This window comes from Heloderma suspectum, chromosome 1 (assembly GCF_057233095.1).
Source record: "Heloderma suspectum isolate Gila_16-S chromosome 1, 16-S_ref, whole genome shotgun sequence".
In the NCBI taxonomy this organism is placed as follows: domain Eukaryota; kingdom Metazoa; phylum Chordata; class Lepidosauria; order Squamata; family Helodermatidae; genus Heloderma; species Heloderma suspectum.
The window spans coordinates 50,058,862-50,081,912 of record NC_139458.1 but is presented as its reverse complement, the minus strand read 5'-3'; the positions used below and the strand labels follow the sequence as shown (position 1 = coordinate 50,081,912).

The window sequence follows — 23,051 nt, the reverse complement described above, 5'->3', positions numbered from 1 at the left end:
TGGCTTGAATTCAGTACATAAGAGGCAACTGGCCAGATTCTTATATTCAGCAGGCTTCTGTTAATAAATTCCTGGGTATTTGCAGAACAGCACCTTCCCGTGTTGCCCTACAAGTTGCTTTTGAAACTGAGAGGACTTTGAAATACAGTTTGAAATATGTTATGAGGGCCAACTGTTCAAATGAAAGAAAAATATAAAAAAAATCTACTGGGACAGCACACAGCCCCTGCCTGTGCATAAGCAGCTCTATGAATCCCAGCCATGGGCAAAGTGGAAAAGATTTGTTCCAGTTGGTCCAACCATCTGTAATACATAAATTAGTCAGGAGGAGGAAGAACTCAGAGGTCACTGAAGCTTTCCTGAGTCATAGGTGGCTTCCCTTTCCACTGGCAAGCTAATATCCAGCCTTCATGGTGCAGCCCAAGGCATACGTTTAATTGCCTTCTGTCATCATCTTCAGAACGGGATTCTTATTAGGATTACCTTCAGCCTTATATTAAATTGCAAGGGCATGCAGCATTTGTCCTCAACATTCATTCATACAAAATGCAGCCAGGTCAAATTTAAACCAACCTAGCTTTGTTCTATGTTAAAGTGGCTAGATGTTCAGTTTTTAAAATACAGTTCATGAAGTGGAAGTTGTTTTACTTTTGAAAGATATGCAACTAGCCATATTTTGGGAAATTAAGAACTATATACATTTAGATAGGGGATTCATACCACATTAACTGCTGAAGCAGTAATTCCTCTTATGGCTAGCAAATCCTCTTAATATGAGAGCAGAAATCTCTAAGATCAAGCAACTACACGTAGGCCTCATTCAGATAAAACTCTAAATGATTTAGCATTACATCAATGAACCTAGGCAAGCCTTGGGCTCATATACCTCCTCCTCCTCTCCCCTGGCACAGCTGTGAGATAAAGAGACTTCTACTACCAGATTCCCTCCAAACTGCAGCTCCATACAGCGATCAGTTTTAAGTACAGACTTCCCTCTGGTGGCCAAGAAGCAGCAGTGAGCTTTTGTCCTTTAAATGCAAGTCCTCTGGGACATCAGGTATTGTTCTTTCCTCTATATCATCTTTTTGACCAACATGCAATTGGAGAAATGGGGAAGATTGCTGGTAACAAAATGCTTTATGGAGTCACCCCAAAGGCTCCCCCAATAGGTATTTGCCCAAATTGTCCTTGCAAATATTTTGGGAAGATGAACCACCATTTCACAAAATACTTTCTCCAATAATCAGTCTGCAGAGCAGGTTGGTGCTATAAGTAACATAGAGTACATCACACCTATTCTTGTTAATCTGCCCTTGCTTCCAGCTACCTTCTGGACCTAATTCAGATGCTTGTTATTTTTTGAATTAATTACATTTTTATACCGCCCAATAGCCAAAGCTCTCTGGGCGGTTCACAACAATTAAAACCATGAAATACAAAACAACATCCTAAGGCCACAATACTATGGGTTGCACCTATGATGGTCATAAGCCCCTGAACTTGGAGGCTTATGAGCATCCTATGCAGGGCGGGAGGAGCAGTGGAGCCAATCTTCGCCGCCCCATCCTCCCACCCTACATTTCTCACTAGACAGGATGGGCTTTTTTGCCTGTTTAGCAAAGGAGTTTCAGAGGGGGAGGGAAGAAGGCTGACAGAGGCTCATATCCCGCCCTCTCCAGTCTCCTCCCCTCCCACTGAAATGTCCCCTTTCCCCCCCTCTGAGGTCAAGTTCCTGATCTTGGGGGCCATCCAGTGTGGTTCTTTCCATGCTGGCTGCAAAAGGGTGAGGCAGAGTGGTCAGATCTCTAATTCCTACCTCCGACTGCGAAATCTAGACTATCCTATGGCCCCCCAGATGCTGTCTAGGATCCATAGGATGTCTTCCTCCATAAGCTGAGCCCTGTGAAGCAGTCTTTCCTTCGTATGTTCCTCCCATCCTCAGATTGGGAGTAAACATTTTGCTCCAGGTTCCCTCCTTATCAGAGGCAAGATCAGAGGGAACTCAGACCAGGGCGTTCTCACTCGTTGCATTAACTCCTTGGGACTGACTGTCCAAAGAAGTTCACCTTACAACACCTCTATATACTTTTCACCGTTGAATTAAAAGTTAGCCGTGAGTGCTTGAGAGTGCTTCTAATGGGGTTGGTTAGCTTGTTTGTTTATATTATGGTTGCTACTGAGTTATGATTTATTTCTTATACATTTGGGTTGTTTTTGTGTACTGTCTTTGACTGTATTATACAACATGGTTATTTTGAATAGAAAAGTTTTATATGCACATTTTAATAAGGCATACAGTAAAAGTGGCTGTTTAAACACAAATATCTAAAATGAGCATGAAAAAATTCACCCATCTTGAGTGCCACAAAGAAGTGTTTATATGGCTTACAATAAACTGCATGTTCAAGAGCATAGCAATAGGTTATGTATGGACTCATGATTATGAGTATGGGACTGGTAGTTATTCTCAATCAAGCACAAAAATCACTCTGAGATGTGTGCCCAGTGATAGCAAAATAGTAGGCTGCCCAGGCAATTGCTAGAATAATACCAATTTATTGTGTGAAACTAGCTTTTAACTTGAAACCTAGCAGATGAGTCTCCATGTAGGTGCAGAGCCCATATGTGTGATGCACAGAGACCACGAAGAAGAACACACTATATTTTAAATATTTTATTTATTGTACAAACTATTTACAGAATCATCTATTAGAGGCTTACATAATTCTTGCTGAATTCCACCTGGAGCTAGCTAGCTGGAAACAGGCCCTGGCCAAGTTAAAGTCATAGGCCTTGGTTTCTAAAGCATGCAAGATAGTTCACAGGTGTAGGCCAAGTCCTGTGGCACCCACAGCAGCTCCAGAGAACAGAGATCTACTTGAGACTGTACCATGAGCTTAACCCTCTATCCTGGAAACTGATGCACTTGACATTAGATGGAACAAACAAGGGTCAATGAAAAGGGAAAAACCTCTACAGAACATACACATATGCACACTATAGATGTCTAGAGCACAGCCTGTACCATGGCCCACACGTGGGAACTAGGGCAACATACAAGGTTAGGAAAGAACAAGAAGCAAGATTTAGGAAAATAAGATCCTCTGCATCAAAATTGTAAAGCGTTGGGAAGACTGGACCCTGCTCAGGATGGGGGCAAGTAGGAGCACACACTCAAGTGCATTGTTAGCTAAGAACTAGCAGCATCCACCATTGTGCTGACTGTGCTTGTGTAAAAAGAAAATCCTTGGCATCTGGAAAGAGGCAAGAAGTGCCAAATACATTTTATTAGGAGAGTGGTTTCAAGCAGAGAATGTCTGCTGAATATCCAGCCACTCAGTCCTCAGTATAAAAACAGCTGAGCTCTAGAGAAGAGAGGAGAGGATTTTCCTGAGGAAGATGTAGCAGAACCAACCTTGAGCCATAGCTGGAAAAGCCTTCAGTTGGCCAGGGAACAAGACAAAGGACTGGAACAGCACCAAGCAGCACCCCCGCAACCATCAACTGGCTGAGCTGCGCAGCAGTATCTCCTTTTGGTCCCTGGGGAGAGCAGTGGGTAGTTTCCAAAGGCAATCAGGAGCCTTAACTGCACTGGTTACAGAAGCCAGCATTAGTGCAATAAGATGGCATGTATATGCTGTTTAAAGGGGCAGCTGCTTGAAGGAGAAAAAAATGCTGGCCATGAAGGAAAATACAGTGGTGGTCTCTAAAAATGTCCCAAAAGGAAGGGATCCCTGAGTTGTCCCAATACTCAGAGTTCTAAAGTTTTTGGCAAAACAATGGCTTGAACATCTGTACAAATGCGATATGCATTCAGGTAAACATAAAGTAAAATAAGTTGTTTTATTGAAACAGGTTTGCACGCTACCTTACCTTGTCTAATTTGCATGTAATTCTGCTTATTTTGGAAAAGCACAGATCTATTATCTTAAAAAATAATAAGACATGCCCACTTTTTACCTCAAGAAAACTATAGCTCCAATCTAAGGCAGAAAGACTAGACAAGCTGGCACAACTGTGAATTGCATTGTTTTAAAGTTTGCTTTTATGAGACATCCAATTGAGATTCCAGCCTTGGGGTGGGGGGAACTCCCTCAGTCCAAGCAGTCACACTGTAGGCTCCTCTCACTAAGTAACCAGCCACCAACCTGTCTCTCCAGACCAGGAGAAATGCACTTTCGGTGCCAACAAAATTCTCAGTTCACAATCCAATCAGATGTTAGCTTTGCTGACTAAGATTGGCTAGACTGCCAGCTGGGATCCCTGAATTCCCACTTCTTTTCCCACTTCTTTATTGCCAAGGAAATGGGAGTGGTGGAGGGGGAAACAGTTAGAATTATGAGCTACTTATAAGTTATACAAAGCAGCTCACACTGCTGCTCTCTCGTGGTCTGATGAGTAAGTAGTGCAGTGTGCTGCCTTGTGGGCCCACTTCTACAGTACCTGTATCAGCCGCTCCAATTTAATCCCCTAAAATATCATGGAATGCTCAGGACACAGAATGCAGGACAACTGGACGGAAAGAAGGATACAGGTATCAATGCCTTATTTAACAACTCTCTCTGCCCAAAGCAAGCTGGAGAAATAATACCCTTGCTGCCATGTGGTAGAGGTAGAACACCAGACCCTGTGGAATGGGAGAGAGATCGGGGTACCGGGCTCTATCCAATACTTATCTCCCCATTGTACTTGTATACAAATGTAAGTTTGATGCACGGAATAATAGCTGCCTCTTGGCCTACCGCCACTGCTTCCAAAGTACCCAAGAAGGTCGGTGCTGGGATATGCATAAGACCTTAGACATTGATTGATTGATTTATAATCAATTTCCATCCTCTCCAAGGAAAGGGAGTAAGGAGGTGGTAGGGAAAAAAGTTCCTGTCCAAGTTCATGACCACTGCCAGAAACAGCAATTAGAAGAGAAACTCCTCTTCCAGTTCAGTGGAAAGGCCAGTGGAAGCCATTGCCACTACAGAAATTCGTCCTATTGCCAGCTCCTGGTGGAGGTAGAACAATGTCACTGTCAGGGCCAGCATTTGTGCTCAAGTGTTGAATGCTGCCTTCTCTTCCTACTAAGAACAAATGGCGGCAGCATCTAGTGCAAGGTGGCTAAGAGAATTAAGAGCCTTACAGGACCAGGTACCAAAGGAATAGGGCGTGTGTGTGTGTGTGTGTGTGTGTGTGATTTCTTGCTTTCTTGTAACATCCAAGTTAAAGGAGGATTACTTATGTGAAAACTTGGGCCAAGGCATGGAAAGGTATTAAGGCTTCCCATAATCCTGGGATTTAGTGCTCCATACTCTACTCATCCCCAAAGCAACCAGAATATTGCAAGTTACAAATCTCCTATACCAAACTGCGACTTTTGCTTGTGAGCTTCCTCCCTTCAGGAAACCAGACAAACCCTGTAAGCTGCCAGTATCATGTCACCCCAAGAGATGAACCCCATTTCATTTCATATATCATACTGGAAAGGGGAAGGGACAAGATGTGCTCCCAGTAATATCCTTTTGCCATGGAGAGACCTGCAGGCGACACTGCAGATTGATATTCCCGTTTGCATGGTTCCTCAGCTCTGTTCTCCATTAGCCTTGGGATGGGGGTGAGACTGGAGTAGAGAAGTGGGGCTGGGCCTTGCCCTGAAGAGTTAAAGAAGCTAGACAGACTCCTCTTGTGAGGAGTCAGAGCATGCCAAAACCCTCACAGCCCTCACTGATGGCCAACTGCAGCATCTTGTGCACCTCTTCATAGGAATCGTAAGTGGGGAGGCACAGCTGGTTAAAACTGAAAGAAAGAACAAAACGAGTACACAGCATGAATCCTTCACACACAGTGATTTCAGTATCTCCTAGGTAAGGGAAAGCATACGTGCCTCATTGGTAATGCATTTGATGGTTGTCCGTCACAAATACCAATTATGAGCAGCTAAATGGCCTTTAAAATTTCCCCAAATATAGCACTGACAATTCACTACATGGGAGAGAGACTGCACATTATTAGGCTTCCTACAGATGACTGAGACACACTCGGCTCAATCAGAGAGGCCCTGACAGGTACTCACCAAGTATGGGCTGTTGGCAGTGTATTGTGCGTCGGAGCTGCAATGATCTGGAAAGACGGACAGAGTGCAGCAAATCCTCCAGGAGGCAGCTGAGAAGAGCCAGTGGTGAACTGCAACAGCCTGGCCAGCTCCTCCTGTGTGAAACTAGAAACCACTGTCCAGAACCACCGCATAACCTGAAAGACACAGTAAGAAGTCAGGGAAGCAAGAACAAAGGACAGATCACAGGGAGAAAAACACCACTAAAATTTCTCACAGAACATGCAGCACAGAGATGTCAAAGCCACTCACTTATGAGGACAGGCCAGGGAATGAATTAAAGGTCTCATATTCAATTCATATTGTTACCTTTCTCCAAGCCCCACTATTACACTGATGTTTCTGTCTGACCTTGCACAATCCTATAGATCTCACAGGATTCTTTTTCTCTGTCTTTTTAAAAGCAGTAGCAAAAATGATACTATCACATATTTTCACTGCTGTTGAATAACTTAAATCTGACCCAAAGTATAGTTCTTAATCAAGAAAGGACAATGGGCCCATGTGCAAACAGCATTCCTAGGATTCTAAGGCCAAGACCAAAGGAAAATAATATGAGAAGGTACATCGATAGAGACTTAGCTTGAAAGTTTTCTGTCTAATCTTTGCTTTTCCATTAAAAAGGTAAAGGTGTCCCCAACCAGCCGTGTCCGACTCTAGGGTACGGTGCTCATCCCCATTTCTAAGCCGAAGAGCCAGCGCTGTCCGAAGACGCTTCCGTGGTCATGTGGCCGGCATGACCGAACACCGAGGTGCACGGAACACTGTTACCTTTCCCGCCGAAGCGGTACCTATTTATCTACTTGCAATTTCTTGCTTTCGACCTGCTAGGTTGGCAGGAGCTGGGACTGAAGACGGGAGCTCACTCCGTCACGCAGCACTCGGGTCTCGAACTGCTTTTCCATTAGTCCACCTTTTTCTCCATTTAAAACGTATTATTTCCTCGCCAGCACATAATCAGTGCCTTGGGAGGCACAGAGGGGAGTCAATCCATTTTGGGAGATGAGGCAATTCGTTCTACCCACCTTCTCTCGGAAGTGCCAAGAACCGCCCACTACTACAGCATGTGCTTTGAAATCACAGACACTGATGTCTCCAGTACCACACATCAGCAGCTGGAAGAAAATACAAGTTTCAGTCAAGAAGAGTTAGACAATTTTTTCTTCAACCCAGACATCATTCAGTTAACAAAGTCAGTTCTGGACTCTTAAGCACTCAAAATTCAATGCCAGGGATATCACTCTTTCTAATAGCAAACCCAGGCGGTGAGTTGCCAACAGGACTGTGGCCAAATGAAGGGCCAACTGAAAGTCAAGAGGGAGGTATCAGCATGCTTAGAGAAACCCCAAGGTTTGCAGAAGTACAAAAAATATTTTTAAAAAGACAATCAAAGAGGACTGTGCATGCTCAGGAGCCACGGAATGCAGGGTGCCTACTGGAAAAGACAAATGGAACCTGGGGTAGAGGAACAAGAGTGGAATATCTCTTGGAGGGAATGGCTGGCTGGAATGCTGAACAGGAAATGAGGATAGACTGCAATATTTTGTTGCAGGTCTCTACACATGCATATCTCTACACTTCTTGTCTAGAGGTGGTCATTCAAGTTACAAAGCAAGACAGTCTCCTATTGTATAAAACAAGGTACTAAGGAAAGGGAAAAGTAGTAGTTATTTCAGCACAAATTAAAAGATGAAAATTCAAAAGGGGGAATGAGATCGTGAAGAATCACAAGGCCATTTTCGAAGTAGCTGCCATTTATACTGGTGATACCATACATTAGCTTTGGTGACAGACACCCATGTACAGCTCCCCAGAGTCCCATTGCACGTACACAATATAAGCCAATAGTAGCTGGAGTCTCCACTTGGCTACAGTACAATGAGAGTTTTTTTTTATTGTCCCAAGACATTAACAGGATTTCATTATCCTAGGAAAAAGCATTTTGGTCTGGTTCACCTTGGCCTGAATCAAGGGTCAAAGCCTCCAGGTTCCAAGGTCTAGTGGAAAAAGGGAACTTCGCAGGGTTGCTCAGAAAGCTTGAGCAATATGCCAGATGTTTCCTGTTTTTCTCCTTCTGTTAGAAATTGCTGCTCGCTAGTCAATAGTTTCTGTAAGCATTGCAAAATCTGTACTAATTTAGGAGTCATCGCATCATAAGGAATAATCTTGAGTAATGTATAACATACGCTAATAGTGTGCTGTATTATGATTGGCTATTAAGCTACAGTATGATTGACCTTTGGGCTGTCTCATATATCTATCTGAGGTATAAGAATATGTGTTGCTTAGAAGGAGGTTGTTGTTCCCACCTGTTGGCGATCAACCTTCGTGCATGAAGAAAGGAACGTTTAACTCAGCCTCGACCTCCAGCCTCATTCCTTATTGAGTGGAGAACCCCACAATTTGGTGTTAGCAGAGGGATTTGAGCCCATGCCTCCATTCGGATACCAGAATCTCCGAATGGAGATGTGGTTTCAAATCCCACTTCTCACAAAGTGGGATGGCTGGCATTCCCGGGTGGCCTGCCTGCGAACGGGGTTTTGAACACACGCATGTCCTCAAGAGGTAAGAGATCCTACTTGTAAAATCTCCTGGTGCTTCAGCACCCCATGCGCAGCATGGGCTACTGAGGGCAGTAAGAGTCATTTCCCTTTTAAAAATATTATTTGGGAAATGGTTGAGTTATACACATTTGGATTCTAAGGTTGACTATAATGTGGTCTGGTTAAAAGGCTTTCAAGCGAAGGAGTGAATTATTGGGTTTGTGCCCAGAAGACGAAACACTGCCGTGGCAAGCCCCACAAGGCTGTCACCTGCGGTGTGTGGGCTGACGCCTGGGTTGTAAGAGACTGACCTAGGAAGCAGTTCCCTCCACGAACAGGCTCCTAAGCCAGTGGAGTGGTGTGGTGTGCTTGATTGTGTGAAAGCCAGGTGGGTGAGTCTTTCTTTTGATGGTCCTAGCTCAGTTGGGCTATCAGCTGAGGAGAACTAGGTTGGAACTCCACCATGAGGACCTTACAGTCGAAAAGATGGCCACCTGGTTCACCGCTGGCGCAAATGATTAAAATTTATAGTCAACTGGGGAAAATGCCAGCCGGATTAACCATAAAGTGCATGGTTTTTCTTTGTCATGTTTGGAAGGGATTTACTTATGAAAACCCTACATTGCAATGGCCTGAAGTAGGTTCCTTTGATTTGGCTAAATTGAATTATTTGAAAGGATTCTTACAGCATCATGCAACCACACCTTTATCTCCCGCTACCCACTCCCTCAGTTCTACCATAGTTTCCCCACCTGATCCGTCACCCTGTTGTTCTACGGGTACACGGTCACCTTCGCGCTCTCTTTCTGACACATCCCCTGCTGCTACTTGGGCAGCAACCGATCTTGAGAGCCTGACCCTATCACAGCTAAAGAACCGTCTCCATGAAAGGACCAGAAAGCAAGGATGGACTGTGACAGGACTAATTGAAGAATGGGGGAAACCAAAAGCTGTTTTGCATTTGAAAGATCCCCAGACAGGCTGGGAGTGGACAGCAGTAGCCCCCCTAAATGCCAAGTGGTTTTACCCTGAAGTCCTGCCACCTGAGATGGCGGCTGCCTCACTGTTCCTGCTCCGTATGTTCTCCATTGTCCAAGACCTCAGGGCTGTAAACAACTTTGTTGTCCCTTTATTGCCTGTAGTCCCTAATCCTGCCACCATTTTGACTTCCATCCCAGCTAATGCAAAGTGGTTTTCTGTAATAGACCTCTGCTCTGCCTTTTACTCTATCCCTTTGCATCCTGAGTCACAATTTTTGTTCAGTTTCTGTTACCAGGGCTGTCAGATGACCTGGACCAGAATTCCTCAGGGATTCTGCAATTCCCCCTCATTATATTTCCAGTTTTTGCATAAAGACTTAGCCTCTTTTGACCCACACAGTGGCTCCACATTAGCCCTTTACGATGATCATTTGTTATTATCATCTGACATCAAAGATCACTGTGTAACAGACGCAGTGGCGCTTTTGTGTTATGTGGATGAACATGGCCACAAAGTCTCAAAGTCTGAATTACAATTTGTCCAACCAGTGGTGAAGTATCTAGGCCACATCATAATGGAAGGATCTCGGCTGTTAGATCCAAGTCAAAAAGAGACCATTGCACATTTACCCACTCCAAAAACCAAGAAGGCTCTGCGCCAAGTCCTGGGGATTGCAGGCTATTGCAGACAGTGGGTTCCAAATTATGCCATATTAGTAAAGCCATTGACAGATCCCCCACAACAACAGAACCATTCTGTTTTCTGCCTAAGAAATCTTCACTCAGAAGGCATAGAAAGGTGTATGAAAGCCTGGCTACTTCCCAAATAAACAGGGAATTGTAGGACTGTTTCTGTCTAAAGATGCATAGGGTTGCACCTTAAACCACTCTCTTGCATATTTAAAGTATACAGACTTCTGGTTCAAAAAATAATAATTGGCTAGGACATGAAACAATGTAAGTCATATCTCCATAGTGACATATATTCTAGGGTTGCAGCTTCTCTCACAATTTGATTTATAAGGATCATACGTGTTATAGGCTAAAATGTTCCCAACAGGTCCCCTGCAAAGGATACGTACTACGTTGCACAGCATAAAAATAATTAAAAAATAGAGAAAGAAGACAAGAGCAGTGGGGGAAGGTATAGAGTGAGAAGGGGCTAATCTGAGCTGTTTAATTGTGCAGCTATATAAGTAATGGGGTTGGGAAGGAGCCTTTGCAGTGCTGGGGCCATGGAACCAGCCAATGGTTGTTTTTTTATTAAGAGAAGGTGACAAGAAGGAAGACTAGAAGGAAGTTAGATTGGGGAGGCACACTATATTGCCCAGCAGACCCATAGGTACAACCTTCTGAGTTAATGTTACCTTTGTTGTGCATGAAGCAGTTTTACTTAGTTTATGGGGGTTGCCTCATAAATATCAGTATGGATAAGCCATGATACAAACAGGGAGCGTGCTTATGAATGGGGATACCCAACACCTCCCACCCCCAGCTATCTCAAATTTATCTGAGAAGCTGCAGCCATCCCACGGACAGCAATACCCAATCTCACCTCAAGTTCATTTTCATCAAAAATAGCTAGGAGGTTTTCAGGAACCAGTTCATTGAGACCTGAAAGAGAACAGCAGAATATATGAAGAATCACAACAACCAGGAACGGGTATCAACAAAACACAAACCAAGTTTCCTGATTTGTTGTTTCCTGTTTAACTAAATTGTATTCATTTTGAAAAATGCTCAATTAAAAAAAAGCATAGACCATGTGCCACACTACCTTTCAAGAAGTGATCCACTTCCTCTCTAACCTGATTGGCCAGTCTGTACTGTGCAAGCAGATTCAGGTAGAAAATTTTATTCTCATTGGTCACTGGCATTTGAGCACCACCAGTTAGCAGTTCAACCACCTGAAAACAAAACATGAGAGAATTTTTATGTGGTGAACAGTCATATGTGTTTCATAAATCCATACAGTAAAGAATTCTTTACATCTTTCCCCTCCTACTGAGGCAGTGCTCCTTTCCCCATTGTGGATGGAAGGGATCCAAAATGCACCATCTCAACCAATGCTTCTCACCTTCTCAAGCTGTCCCAATTTGCTGTATTTTTCTTCAGCAAAGACTAACTCCATCTCACTCACATCATTATTCAGGATGAAGCAAACTTTGGATTTATAGAACTCTGGGTCATCTGTCTCAAAATACTGAGGGGAAAAATAGAAAGGAGAGAAAATACATTTAGTATGTGCTGCAAAACCACAGCTGGTCTCTGCCTTATATGCAAAAGCAGAAGAAAGGGCTAAAGTTGATGTCACCTTATAATGCATCCTCAATCCTATGATCTGAGCCAAGAAAGACCTTGTGAAACGAGCTCTCACCAGCTGCTTGTAAGCCCCTCCCAAAGATGACTCATACAGACACTTTCCAACCAAGCGCCCTGCAAATTCATACACCTTCAATCGCAGATAAGGTGGCCGATTGGGGTTGGGGTGTACCTGCAAACAAGGCAGCCCACAGTTACTATAGCAATGACAACAGCAATCGCTTAAAGCTAGCCTAAACGAGAAAAACTCTATGCATTCTTCTTTATGTACATTTGGTCAAAGGCCTTCACATCTTAGAAATACTTTTATCTAAACAAGAGTGCAGAACCCTGTACAAAATTGAAGAACTGTCTTCTAGTCTAAACCTATTCTTAATAGCAAAGAATTTAATCACCTGAAACCTAGGCTTCTCTGTGTAGCCACAGACTCTATGACAAAGAGGCACAGTATCTGGGGGTTGGACTCGATGGTCTTATAGGCCCCTTCCAACCCTACTATTCTATGATTCTGTGATCTATAAGCACATATATGAACATGTAAAAAGACACATCATATACAATTCAGTATGAAAAAGCTTTACTTACTTCCCATATTTTAGGGAATCAAAAGCCCTGTTCAGTCATTTGGTTTCTGTGGGTAGCAAATGCGTGAAGAAGCCAGTGGAACATATGGGGCTAGCCCTGCCAGCTTTGATGTCACTGTGCGCACTGGCCATTCACCCTAGCCGATGAATGATTGGAGTCTATCTAAAGTGGGCTGCTTCTATGGGAGTTTCCTCCATGAGTACAAGAGCCCTGTTCAATCAGGGTTTCTATCCCCATGGAGGACAGAAGACTGATACTGATCATGCATCAGATGGGGGAGCATGGCACATTCCTGCTGGCTTCTTCACACCTTCAGCAGCCATGGATACTGAATGCCTGGAAAGGCTTCATCTTAGAAAGTCAAAGAACAGACTGCACCAACCAACTTTTCTTTAAAAAAAACACCATTAGCATTACTCAATGTAAGCTCATGCTAATTTCTCTTCCTTCTTAAGTTTCCATATTAGTATCCCTACTAGAGAGGCAACCCAATTACTTTTTTGCCTACAGGACAACCTAGAAAGAGCTCAGAGAAGAATGTGAATGCATGAAATAAGCCTCTGAATGGAAGACACAGAAAGACACACTCCTTCTTGTTTCTACCAATGAATGAGAGAAAGATACCCACCAGTGCTTGGTTGTTGTCACTGAAGTGAGTAAAAAGTTGATCGGTAGTGTCAAATAAAACTTTGCAGATCAGTTCAAACCACTCTCTGCGAGGACCTCCCCAGTCCAAGGCTACAAGATAGAACAAATCGAAGACTAATCAGATTTTATTGTAGCTCTATGCCTTCTAGAACACAGCTGTCAATAAAATATCCATCTTTGTATATGGGGTATTATTATTGTGTAGAGTTCATATGCAATATGAACCTCTGTACTAGAAGTGGAAGCAATGCAACACCTAAAAATGACTTTTTTCTCCCATTCATCCCTCAGCTACCATTTATATTCAGACAATATAACAAAAGGATGACATATAAATTACCTGTATCAGGATTTTTTAAAAACTGGGATAAGTGTCTTAACTTTTCTACATATTCACTATCATACCTTGGATTTGCCATTTAACCAATACCCTAACATTTACATTATCTGTAAAATGAGCATTATTCATACTGGAGAATAAATTCATGGATGGTTAAGAGATATTATGGTTGTGAAGTATTATGGAAGCCTTAGAAAGTTTTGGTCATTCATAGTATAAAACAGTTCTCTTTCTCTGAATGCACGAATGCAATGGCAAATTAACTCACCTTCTTCATCTTGGAAAATCACTTCAAAGTTTTTGCTCCAGTCAGAAAGAGAAAAATTCCGTGTTGCTTTCAAAGACTAGGAATATAAGGAAAATCCAGCATAAATTGATGTCTGCAACCAAGAGGCTAACATGAGATCTTAGTTCCATTAACAAGCAATAAAAACAAGTCTATGATTCTGCTTGGGCCTTCCCTCATCTGCAGATACTGCTCTTACCTGCAGAATGTATGTGGTATTCCCCACTGATTCCCTCCAGAGCTATTCTTCTAGGGTTGCCTTAAATTATCATTTAATATTCCTCCTGTAAGGCCATTTCTTTGTACTCAGATTCTTTTCAGAAACATTTTTGCTTACCACGCATTTTTGCTTATCAGTTTATTCTCCAGTTCTCACTGAATGTGTTTCCAATGTAAGATGTGTGTACATGTCTTTATTGTAACACGCACAACACATATATACATATATATGCATGCATACACACGCTATATCAAAATCTCATCTGTTTAAAACCAAATACAGTGACCCAGTTTGCACATCACAGTTCTTGGATTGTTTAACCCAGGAATTGCTGGGGACAAGCGCTGCACGCAAGCCACAACCCAGGAACACCCTGTTCAGGGGTTGTTTCATGATGTTTGAACCCAGAAAGTCTGGGTTGTCTATGGCTAAACAACCCAGAGTTAATCCAACAGTTACCCATGGTAATTGTTTAACCCCTAAACAACTGAGAGTTCCCAAGTTCAGATGTCACGAAACCACCCAGGGGTACTGAACTCAGAAGTGGCTCATGTGTGGTGCTCATCCCCAACAATTCCTGGGTTAAGCAACCAGGAATTGCTGCTGTGATGTCAAAAGCGGCTCACTGACTGCCTCTGTGAGCTTGTGTGAATGCAGGCAAAACAGAGAGCATAACAGAGTGGCCATCTGTCTTATTGTACAGTCCCATATTCAAAGGCATTCTCTGTGTAATGAGCTGTCCAGTCCAAGTCTGGTTTAAAGATCAAGAACTGCAAGAAGGGAGAACTGGGACCTTGACGTTGCCCATCAACAGTTTGCAACTGGACAGCAGACTGAGCAGGCACACAGGTCGTGGTTTACTAAGACAAGAACAAGCTTCAGGCCCATGCACTTCCCCCCTCTTTGCTTAACACTTCTAGAATGATGCATTTGAGCTATAGTTTCCCATTACACCTGAACTGGGAAACTGTGCTTTAAACTAGCATTCCAGAACTAGTGTGCAGAGGAGGCGGGAGTCTGTGGCCTAATACTCATTATCAGCTTAGTAAACTATAGTTTATTAAACAGAAATTGTTACGTCTGATCCTGATCCAAGAATGAAGTTTAGAGTTGCCATTAGAGAAAATCCTGAGTCATGAACCAAACTTTCATTTTGCCCTAGGTTTTACAGAAGCTTGTATCTAGATAACAATGTGAAATTCATGGCCCAGGGCTGAACAGTATCCTCAAATATAAATACTAGAGATATGACTGAAACAGCACCCTCCCGCCCATGCTCCCCAGCAACTGATGTACATAGGCATACTGCCTCTGATATTGATATTTTCCCTGGACTGGATCCAGAGGTGCTCTTCTGCAAGTTGAAGACCACTTCTTTGTGTAGAGGGCTTTTTCTTACTTAGCCCAAGAACTTTGAAGGAGAAAACTGAAATCCAGAGGTGCACTTACATTTGTGCAAGGCACTGCCCAAACTCTTAAATGAGATCTCCCACAACATCACAGTTTCAGCCAGTCCGCACATCATGGCAGTAATTCCTGGGTTGTTTAACTCAGAAACTGCGGGGGTGAGCGAAGCATGCAAATCACAGGCTTGTCATTTCCATTTTTTATTGTTTTGTGACATGCAAACCTGGAAATTCTGAGCTGTTTCTAGGTTATGTGTTTCTGGGTTATGAGTTCACCCAACAATAACCCATGGGCACGTTTGCACATTTCAAAACAACTGAGGAACAGGGTGTTCCTGGGTTTTTAATTGGAAGTGGAAACAACGACCGTGTGGCTTGTCACTTTGCTTGTCCTGGCAAATCTTGGGTTAAACAGCCGAGGAATTGCTGACATGATGTGCAAACTTGGTGCATTTGCATCTCTTGGAATCCTAGTTGTTAGAATTTATAAAGTTTTTCTTGGCTTAGTGTCACTGCAAACCTGAGAATTAATCTCTGTTCTTTCATCCAAATCTTTGGCTGCAATCCTACACAAATGTACCTGGGAATAAGCCCCACTGAACTCAGTGGGACTTACTTCCAAGGAAGTGCAATTCTATGCAAGTTATTAATATAGCAAAGCTAGTTCAAGGTATCTGTCCCTTTGTCACATGGTTTGTTCCCCGGTCATGCAGGGGATGCATGAACATACCAACAGCCTAGAAGTGGGTGGGGAGAGAGATTGCCTCCACCCTCTTGCAGACTGATAGGTGTAACATTCCTACCATTCCAACTTTTAAGATGTGATCTACAGTGCAAAAAGGGTGATCTATGGAGAGTGAAAGCACTGGTTTGGTACAATTATAGTTCTAGAAATATTTATCTTTCTTATTCCTTAGTGAGCGTTTAAGAAAGCAAGCAGTTTCATGACTTTGGAAAGCAAACAAAATGTTTCGCACTCATGATGCTTATCCTCATTTTTAATGCATTGACCCCACAAGATTAAGTTCGCTTTGAACAACTTCTTAAAAACGACTAAAAATACCTAAGAATCGAATCTCTATTCCAGATAGAGTCACAGCAGAAACAGAAAGCAAGAAAGCAACTCCTGGCTCATTCTTAGTAGACAAATAATTTAAAACCTTTTGCTGCCTCACTAGTGAGAGCCCATTCTCTGGTCACTTTCACAATAACCTTCCTCTTCCCCATGGAGTGTTTTTATTTCCCACACTTGAAACTGAGTTCTCTTAATCTGATCTGTCAGCAGCACTACAGCAAGAATCAATTATGTTGTAAGACCTTACATAACAGGGAGCTTGGGATTTGATGGAGAATGTTTTAGGAATTAAAAACAGTTTTTACAGTGAGCCTCTAGTAATAAATAATGTATCTATTCTGAGCTGCATGATGTGGTTACATCAACATTATTGTACCAAGTCAGAGATAAATCAGTCTTGTATTCAAAGTAAATAGCTACTCATGATGACAGGAACTGTGTGGTTACTCAAGGGCAAATTCTCACAGAACTAAATTACCCTCAAGATGCAATATGAACACACTGAACTATAGGTGACACTGAAGAATACGTCCCCCATCTTTTCTTCAAGTACTGGTGGAAGTCTAATCTGGACACCTAAACAGACAGAAGAGTTGGGCTTCTGTAATGCTCCCTTAAAGCAGGAGTGGGCAGACTTCAGGCTTGCAGGACCTACTTTGTTTTTTGTTAGAACCCCGAGATCCACCAACTGGAGCCAGGTGTAAAAGACAAATAATTCTTTTATTTGCTCCTCTTCCAAGCATGGAGGATGGGGCTTCTCTGTGCTGCTTCTGTGGGGGGAGGTCCGTTTTCTGGGAACTGACCTCGGAGTGCGGGCTCCGAGGTCGGTTCCCGGAAAACAGCATATCCTATGGATATCTAGCTGCTGTCTAGTGGCCATAGGATTGCTCCCTCAGAATTAAAGAATTTTGAGCACAGGAATTTGTTTTGAGTATCGAAGTGAACAAACCTCCTTCCCCACAAAAATCCACTCCATGTTTTCTTAATTTCAGCAGTACAGCTTGGGGTGGGAGTTAGTCATTTTGTTGTTGCTACTGTTAAGCAATTGGGTGTCAGAAATCCTTGCTGATCTACTTACTGCAAGTCACCCAGAGATCTACCAGGAGATCCTGATCTACCTTCTATCCACCCCTGCCTTATAGAATAGTAACTGCCTCACATCACTGACTCTTCAGGCTGGGTAAGGATCAATATACTGAGAGAAGTACTTCAAGGAGAAAGTTTCGAAGAACAAGAGCCTCCTGCAGTCTCTGAGATCAACAGGTCAGCGCTTGGTGGCAGTGGCAGCTGCAACAACAGGGGATATCTGAGAGCAAACAAGGGAACCCAAAAGGTTAGGGAAAAATATATATATCTATACAAAACTATAACTTTTAATATCAATGATCAAGGATATATTTTCCTAGAGACCTTTTGAGGCTAAAATGTGTCCGGGCTATTGATACTTCTTTATTTGTATATATATTGCATTGCTATGTTATTTGGTTCATCAGTGTTCATAGAATCATAGAATAGTAGGGTTGGAAGGGGCCTACAAGGCCATCGAGTCCAACCCCCTGCTCAATGCAGGAATCCAAGTCAGAGCATCCCTGACAGATGGCTGTCCAGCCTCGTCTTGAAGGCCTCCAGTGTGGGAGAGCCCACCACCTCCCTAGGTCATTGGTTCCATTGTTGTATTGCTCTAACCGTCAGGAAGTTTTTCCTGATGTTCAGCTGGAATCTGGCTTCCTGTAACTTGAGCCCATTATTCCGTGTCCTGCATTCTGGGATGATCCTGGCCTTCCTCTCTGTGACAACCTTTCAAGTACTTGAAGAGTGCTATCATATCTCCCCTCAGTCTTCTCTTCTCAAGGATAAACATGCCCAGTTCTTTCAGTCTCTCTTCATAGGGCTTTGTTTCCAGTCCCCTGATCATCTTTGTTGCCCTCCTCAGAACCCTCTCCAGTTTGTCTGCATCCTTCTTAAAGTATGGTGCCCAGAACAGGACACAGTACTCCACATGAGGCCTAACCAGTGCTGAGTAGAGGGGAACTAGTACTTCCCGGGATTTGGAAGCTATGCTTCTATTAATGTGGCCCAAAAGGGCATTGGCCTTTTTTGCAGCCACATCACATTGTTGGCTCATATTCAGCTTGTGATCGACAACAATTCCAAGATCCTTCTCACTTGTAGTGTTGTTGAGCCACATATCCCCCATCTTGTAACTGTGAATTTGGTTTCTTTTTCCTAGGTGCAGAACTTGGCATTTCTCCCTATTAAATGTCATTCTGTTTTCTGCCCAGCGCTCCAGTCTATCCAGATCACTTTGAATTTTGTTTCTGTCTTCCAAGGTATTAGCTATCCCGCCCAATTTTGTGTCATCTGCAAATTTGATCAGCATTCCCTGCACCTCCTCCTCCAAGTCATTAATCAAAATGTTGAAGAGCACTGGGCCCAGGACTGAGCCCTGTGGTACCCTACTTGTTACCTCTCCCCAGTTTGAGAAGGTTCCATTGATAAGCACTCTTTGAGTCCGATTCTGTAGCCAACTGTGGATCCACCAGATCGTTGCTTCATCTAGCCCACTTTGAGCTAGTTTGCTCATCGGGATATCATGGGGCACTTTGTCGAAAGCTTTGCTGAAGTCGAGGTATATGATGTCTACAGCATTCCCACGGTCCATAAGGGAGGTTACTTGATCAAATTAGTGATTACTGATAAACACTTCAGGTTAGTTTATATACTTGGTTATTTCTTTATTTTTGTGGAACTCTTTCCCACAATTATTTACATTTTTGTCTTTTAATTCCCAGCTCTTTAATTATTGTATCACTGTTTGCCAGTAAACCCTTTGATCCTTCAAATATAGATTAAATCTCCCAAGTTGGAAGTCTCCTTTATGCTAATGTTGTTCCTAATATCTCTAAAATAAAACTCCTTATTTGAAAATATTGATAAGAGGCCAGTGCCCAGGCCCACGATGTCTGAGCTATTCCTTGTCTTGTTAGCTTTTGATTCACTACCAGTTGTCCAAATTTTGACACACTATATACTTCACAATTTTCCAGGCCTTGTACTTGTTTTCTCCTGATAAAGGTATTGTCCCCAATGTCTGAAGCTAATGGGGACCCATCTGGACTCAATTTTCCATTATACTTATTCCATGTTTTAAGCAATTGTTGTGGTATCAATTTCCTGTCTATTAGTTCCCCACTTTCTTGTTTTGGGACTAACCAAAGTGCTTTAAGGGGAAAGTCAATATTTAATTGTTCTAACTGATATGATTTGTGTTCCTGACCTTGTGTAATCCATAACCTCAGCCAATTTGATTGTGGTGCTTCATAATATGCCAATATAATTGTGGTCATTTATATTCAAAGTTATCTTTGTATGTATAGATAAATTTTGCCTTAACTTTTTTGGTTCGCTTGTTTGTTCTTTTAGTCTCGTTTGTTTGTCAAGACCACTGTTTGTCTTGGTGACTACTGAGAGCAACTAGGAACCTTTCCACCACATAGATTTTCCACCTAGGCTTTGCTATATTAGAAAGGACTAATGGTCTACTTAAGACAGATTTTTTGGCCATCTCCAATGCCATAGGTTTCCGCAGAAAAAATATAATCTCATATTATATATGAATGAGAAGTACTATCCCAACCCCTTCCTATTTGAGCCTATTCTGCAGCTCAAAGTGAAAGAACATGGAATGAAAAGGGAATAGTCTACTCTACATAGTCTTCTTTGAGAGAGAAACACATTCTCCTCCAAGATTTCTGCATCAGACACACTCACTGATTCCAGAAGGTTGTGGCGGCTGACTTTCAGAGTAACTTTGGAGTGGGGTTTCTTCATGTGCACCTGACGCAGCTCCCTCTGGAAGAAGTTTACTTTGTCTTGAAAAGTTTCTGAGCCTCCTGAAACCAACAAGCCCATGGTCATCTTTGTATTCTCAAACACCTCAAGCATCAACTGTATCCTTAGCCCCTTTTTTGTAGAAGGTAGCGGAGTCAGTCTGCACAGAGCCCTAAAAATGGCACCTGTGCATTGTCTCAGACACATGCTTACAGATAGCCCTATTATCTGTACAGATAGAACATAGCAATTTCTTAAGAAATGGAAGATCTATCGTCATCCCTGAAGGATTCACAGTCTAAGTATAAAGGACTTGAGGAAACAAAGCAGTGCAAACCATAACAGCTGAAGACATTTTTTATTTAAACAAGGCTTCCTTGACTAACCAGCCATGGCTTTACTGGTACAATCTTATTTTAAAGGGTTAAATTCTGCATTTCAACTATTGTTATTGTTATTTCCCTTTTATTGTTCACCACTGGGATATTTTACTGATGTAGGTACATATATTGTGTAAATTAATTAATTAATTAACCCTGTAAGCACCACTTCAAAGATAGAGTGCTAATACAATTTCCACCCACTAACATTTCCTTATCCCTATTATTTTCTCCCTTCCCCCACATCTGTATTCTTTACACACACACACACACACACTGGTTCCTGCGCATGTGTGTTCTCTCGCTGTCCTGCACGCACACACGCAGCCCATCTGTGCAAAAGCATTATTTACCTTCCCTGCCTTGGCATGACAAAACAGGAAGGATTACAAAAAAAACATAACCAGTTGGAGGAGAGAGAATAACCTCTTCAAAACACACACATGTACTAACTGTGCAAACTCTTCCAAAGGAATATCAGGCAGAGTCCAATGGATTAGAACTCTTTATCAGAAACAGGGAAATGTACGAGGTTGCTCTACAATTACTTACAGCACCATTAAGTCAAGCTAAACTTCTCTCCGCATTTATGAACAAACATTGAGCTAGGTGGTGTACAGAAGGGATGCAATTCCTGATGGTAATGCTTCCAGTCTACATCATAGAAAAATTATCAGCAGCCCTATGTATTATTTTCTACCAGGTGGCATGCATTCGACAGTAAGCAATGGAATCTTATACCCTGACTCTTTTTACCTATGTTTTTATGCAGAGAGCGAATGAAAGTGGCCGCCAAGATGTTCCTCTCCTTGCAGCTGAGCTCCACAGGAGGCTGGATCCCATCATCTACTACCAGTGTCAGCAGCTTGTGTACAGGGTCAGGCCCATGGTAAGAAAACTAGCAGCAAAGAGATGCAGGAAAGGGGGTGGGGGAACCATCATTCACCAGAAAGCACAGCACATAGAGCAGACATAATGAGATCACCTTCTACGCATGTTCCCTTGCCCCTCCACCTGTTCAGAACCAGTTAGCAGGAAAGGTGCTGTCAAACGGCCAGCTGAGGGAATGTTTTTTATAAATTCCACTTCCCACAGAATGTGCCTCAGTACATGTTTCATTTGGGTAGGGAGAAGAAATTGTAAGAAGGAAGAGGCTAAATGGACAGGAGCGGGATGCAATGCAAGGGGAAACCACAGCAGGCTCCCAAGCATAATCTAAAATGTTGACTGTGTAATACTATTTCAAGCTTCTGTATTTTAGATTGAAGAAGGGAATAAACCTTTCTCCCTAAGCTTCCCCAAAACATTAACACAAAAGCAAAACAAACCCCATCACTCAGCTGGGAGTTTAATCAACTCACCTTGGTGCCAGGACATACTCGGAAAGTAAAGAGGCGCCAAGGAATGATCTTCAAGTAGAACTCCTTTACCGAGAATTGCTTTGAAGCCAGAGAAAACAGAAACCATGGAGAGTCATATTTTCTTGAATACACTATTCTGAAAGAACTTGAACAATGGAGAAGTCCATTCTTCTGGATCAACGTGGCAAAAAGTATTCTAAACTATACAATGTATTGTTTTTATTGTTCTTATACTGTTTTATATCAGTTTTATACTATATTTCATATGTATTATGAACTGCTTAGAGATTTAGCATATTAAGCAGTATAAAAATAGTATAAATAAATAAGTAATAGATAAAATGTAGCCACTCTTCAAATTTCTAGTTAATACAGTGATGAGCCAAGGAAGGCCTGGGCAGTTTTATCTCTGGTGTCTTTGCAGAACTACTTCGGTTGTTTCACAGCATAATACATCTCTCCTCGCAATAGTGATAATAGCCAAAAATTAGACTGAAGTGATTCTTGAAGCTTATTGATAACAGCAGATATACATAATAGTGCTTATAGGAATAATGTGATATTGTTTGAAAGGGGGAAAAAACCAGCAAGCGTTCCTTACCTTGGGTGAAACATAGCAATACACTTTTTTTGGTTTCTTCACTTTCTCAGGAGTCTGGCTGTCAGATGGAGAGTCTTCATCCTCATCTTCAGTAGCAGTGGAAGGTCGGCGCTGAGAGGAACCCAAATGCAGGGGTGGAAGATGCCACTGGGTGTTGGCATAACTACTAGCATTGTAAAGGTAGGCCTCAAAGTAGCTACCGACCCCTGAGGTAGAAACATTTCGCTCTACGGTATTCTTTTCATTCTCTAGAAGATAGAAAACAGAGAGGTGTAAACCTTAACATACCTGGAGCCTTGTGAGCTTTGGGTAACAAGTTCTGAACAGGTTATGGTTGTTGGATTTTTTAAAAAGTTGTTGTCCAAGGAGACAT

At 42.5% G+C, this 23,051-nt stretch overlaps 1 protein-coding gene across 2 annotated transcripts in view; it reads right to left on the bottom strand.

Annotated features, from left to right (window-relative positions):
- Positions 1-2,357: 2,357 nt before the first annotated feature.
- Positions 2,358-23,051, bottom strand: part of AREL1 (apoptosis resistant E3 ubiquitin protein ligase 1) — a 39,106-nt gene continuing 18,412 nt past the window's right edge. For both annotated transcript variants that reach the window (XM_084842343.1, XM_084842353.1), the window contains 13 exons: positions 22,679-22,926; positions 22,078-22,155; positions 21,473-21,614; positions 20,277-20,398; positions 13,787-13,862; positions 13,159-13,268; positions 11,938-12,117; positions 11,701-11,826; positions 11,401-11,530; positions 11,179-11,237; positions 7,126-7,215; positions 6,062-6,237; positions 2,358-5,784 (listed from right to left, as the gene is read on the bottom strand). In XM_084842343.1, the coding sequence (XP_084698469.1) occupies positions 5,682-5,784; positions 6,062-6,237; positions 7,126-7,215; positions 11,179-11,237; positions 11,401-11,530; positions 11,701-11,826; positions 11,938-12,117; positions 13,159-13,268; positions 13,787-13,862; positions 20,277-20,398; positions 21,473-21,614; positions 22,078-22,155; positions 22,679-22,926 (1,640 nt within the window). In that variant the 3' untranslated portion in view covers positions 2,358-5,681. The remainder of the gene's footprint in view (positions 5,785-6,061; positions 6,238-7,125; positions 7,216-11,178; positions 11,238-11,400; positions 11,531-11,700; positions 11,827-11,937; positions 12,118-13,158; positions 13,269-13,786; positions 13,863-20,276; positions 20,399-21,472; positions 21,615-22,077; positions 22,156-22,678; positions 22,927-23,051) is intronic.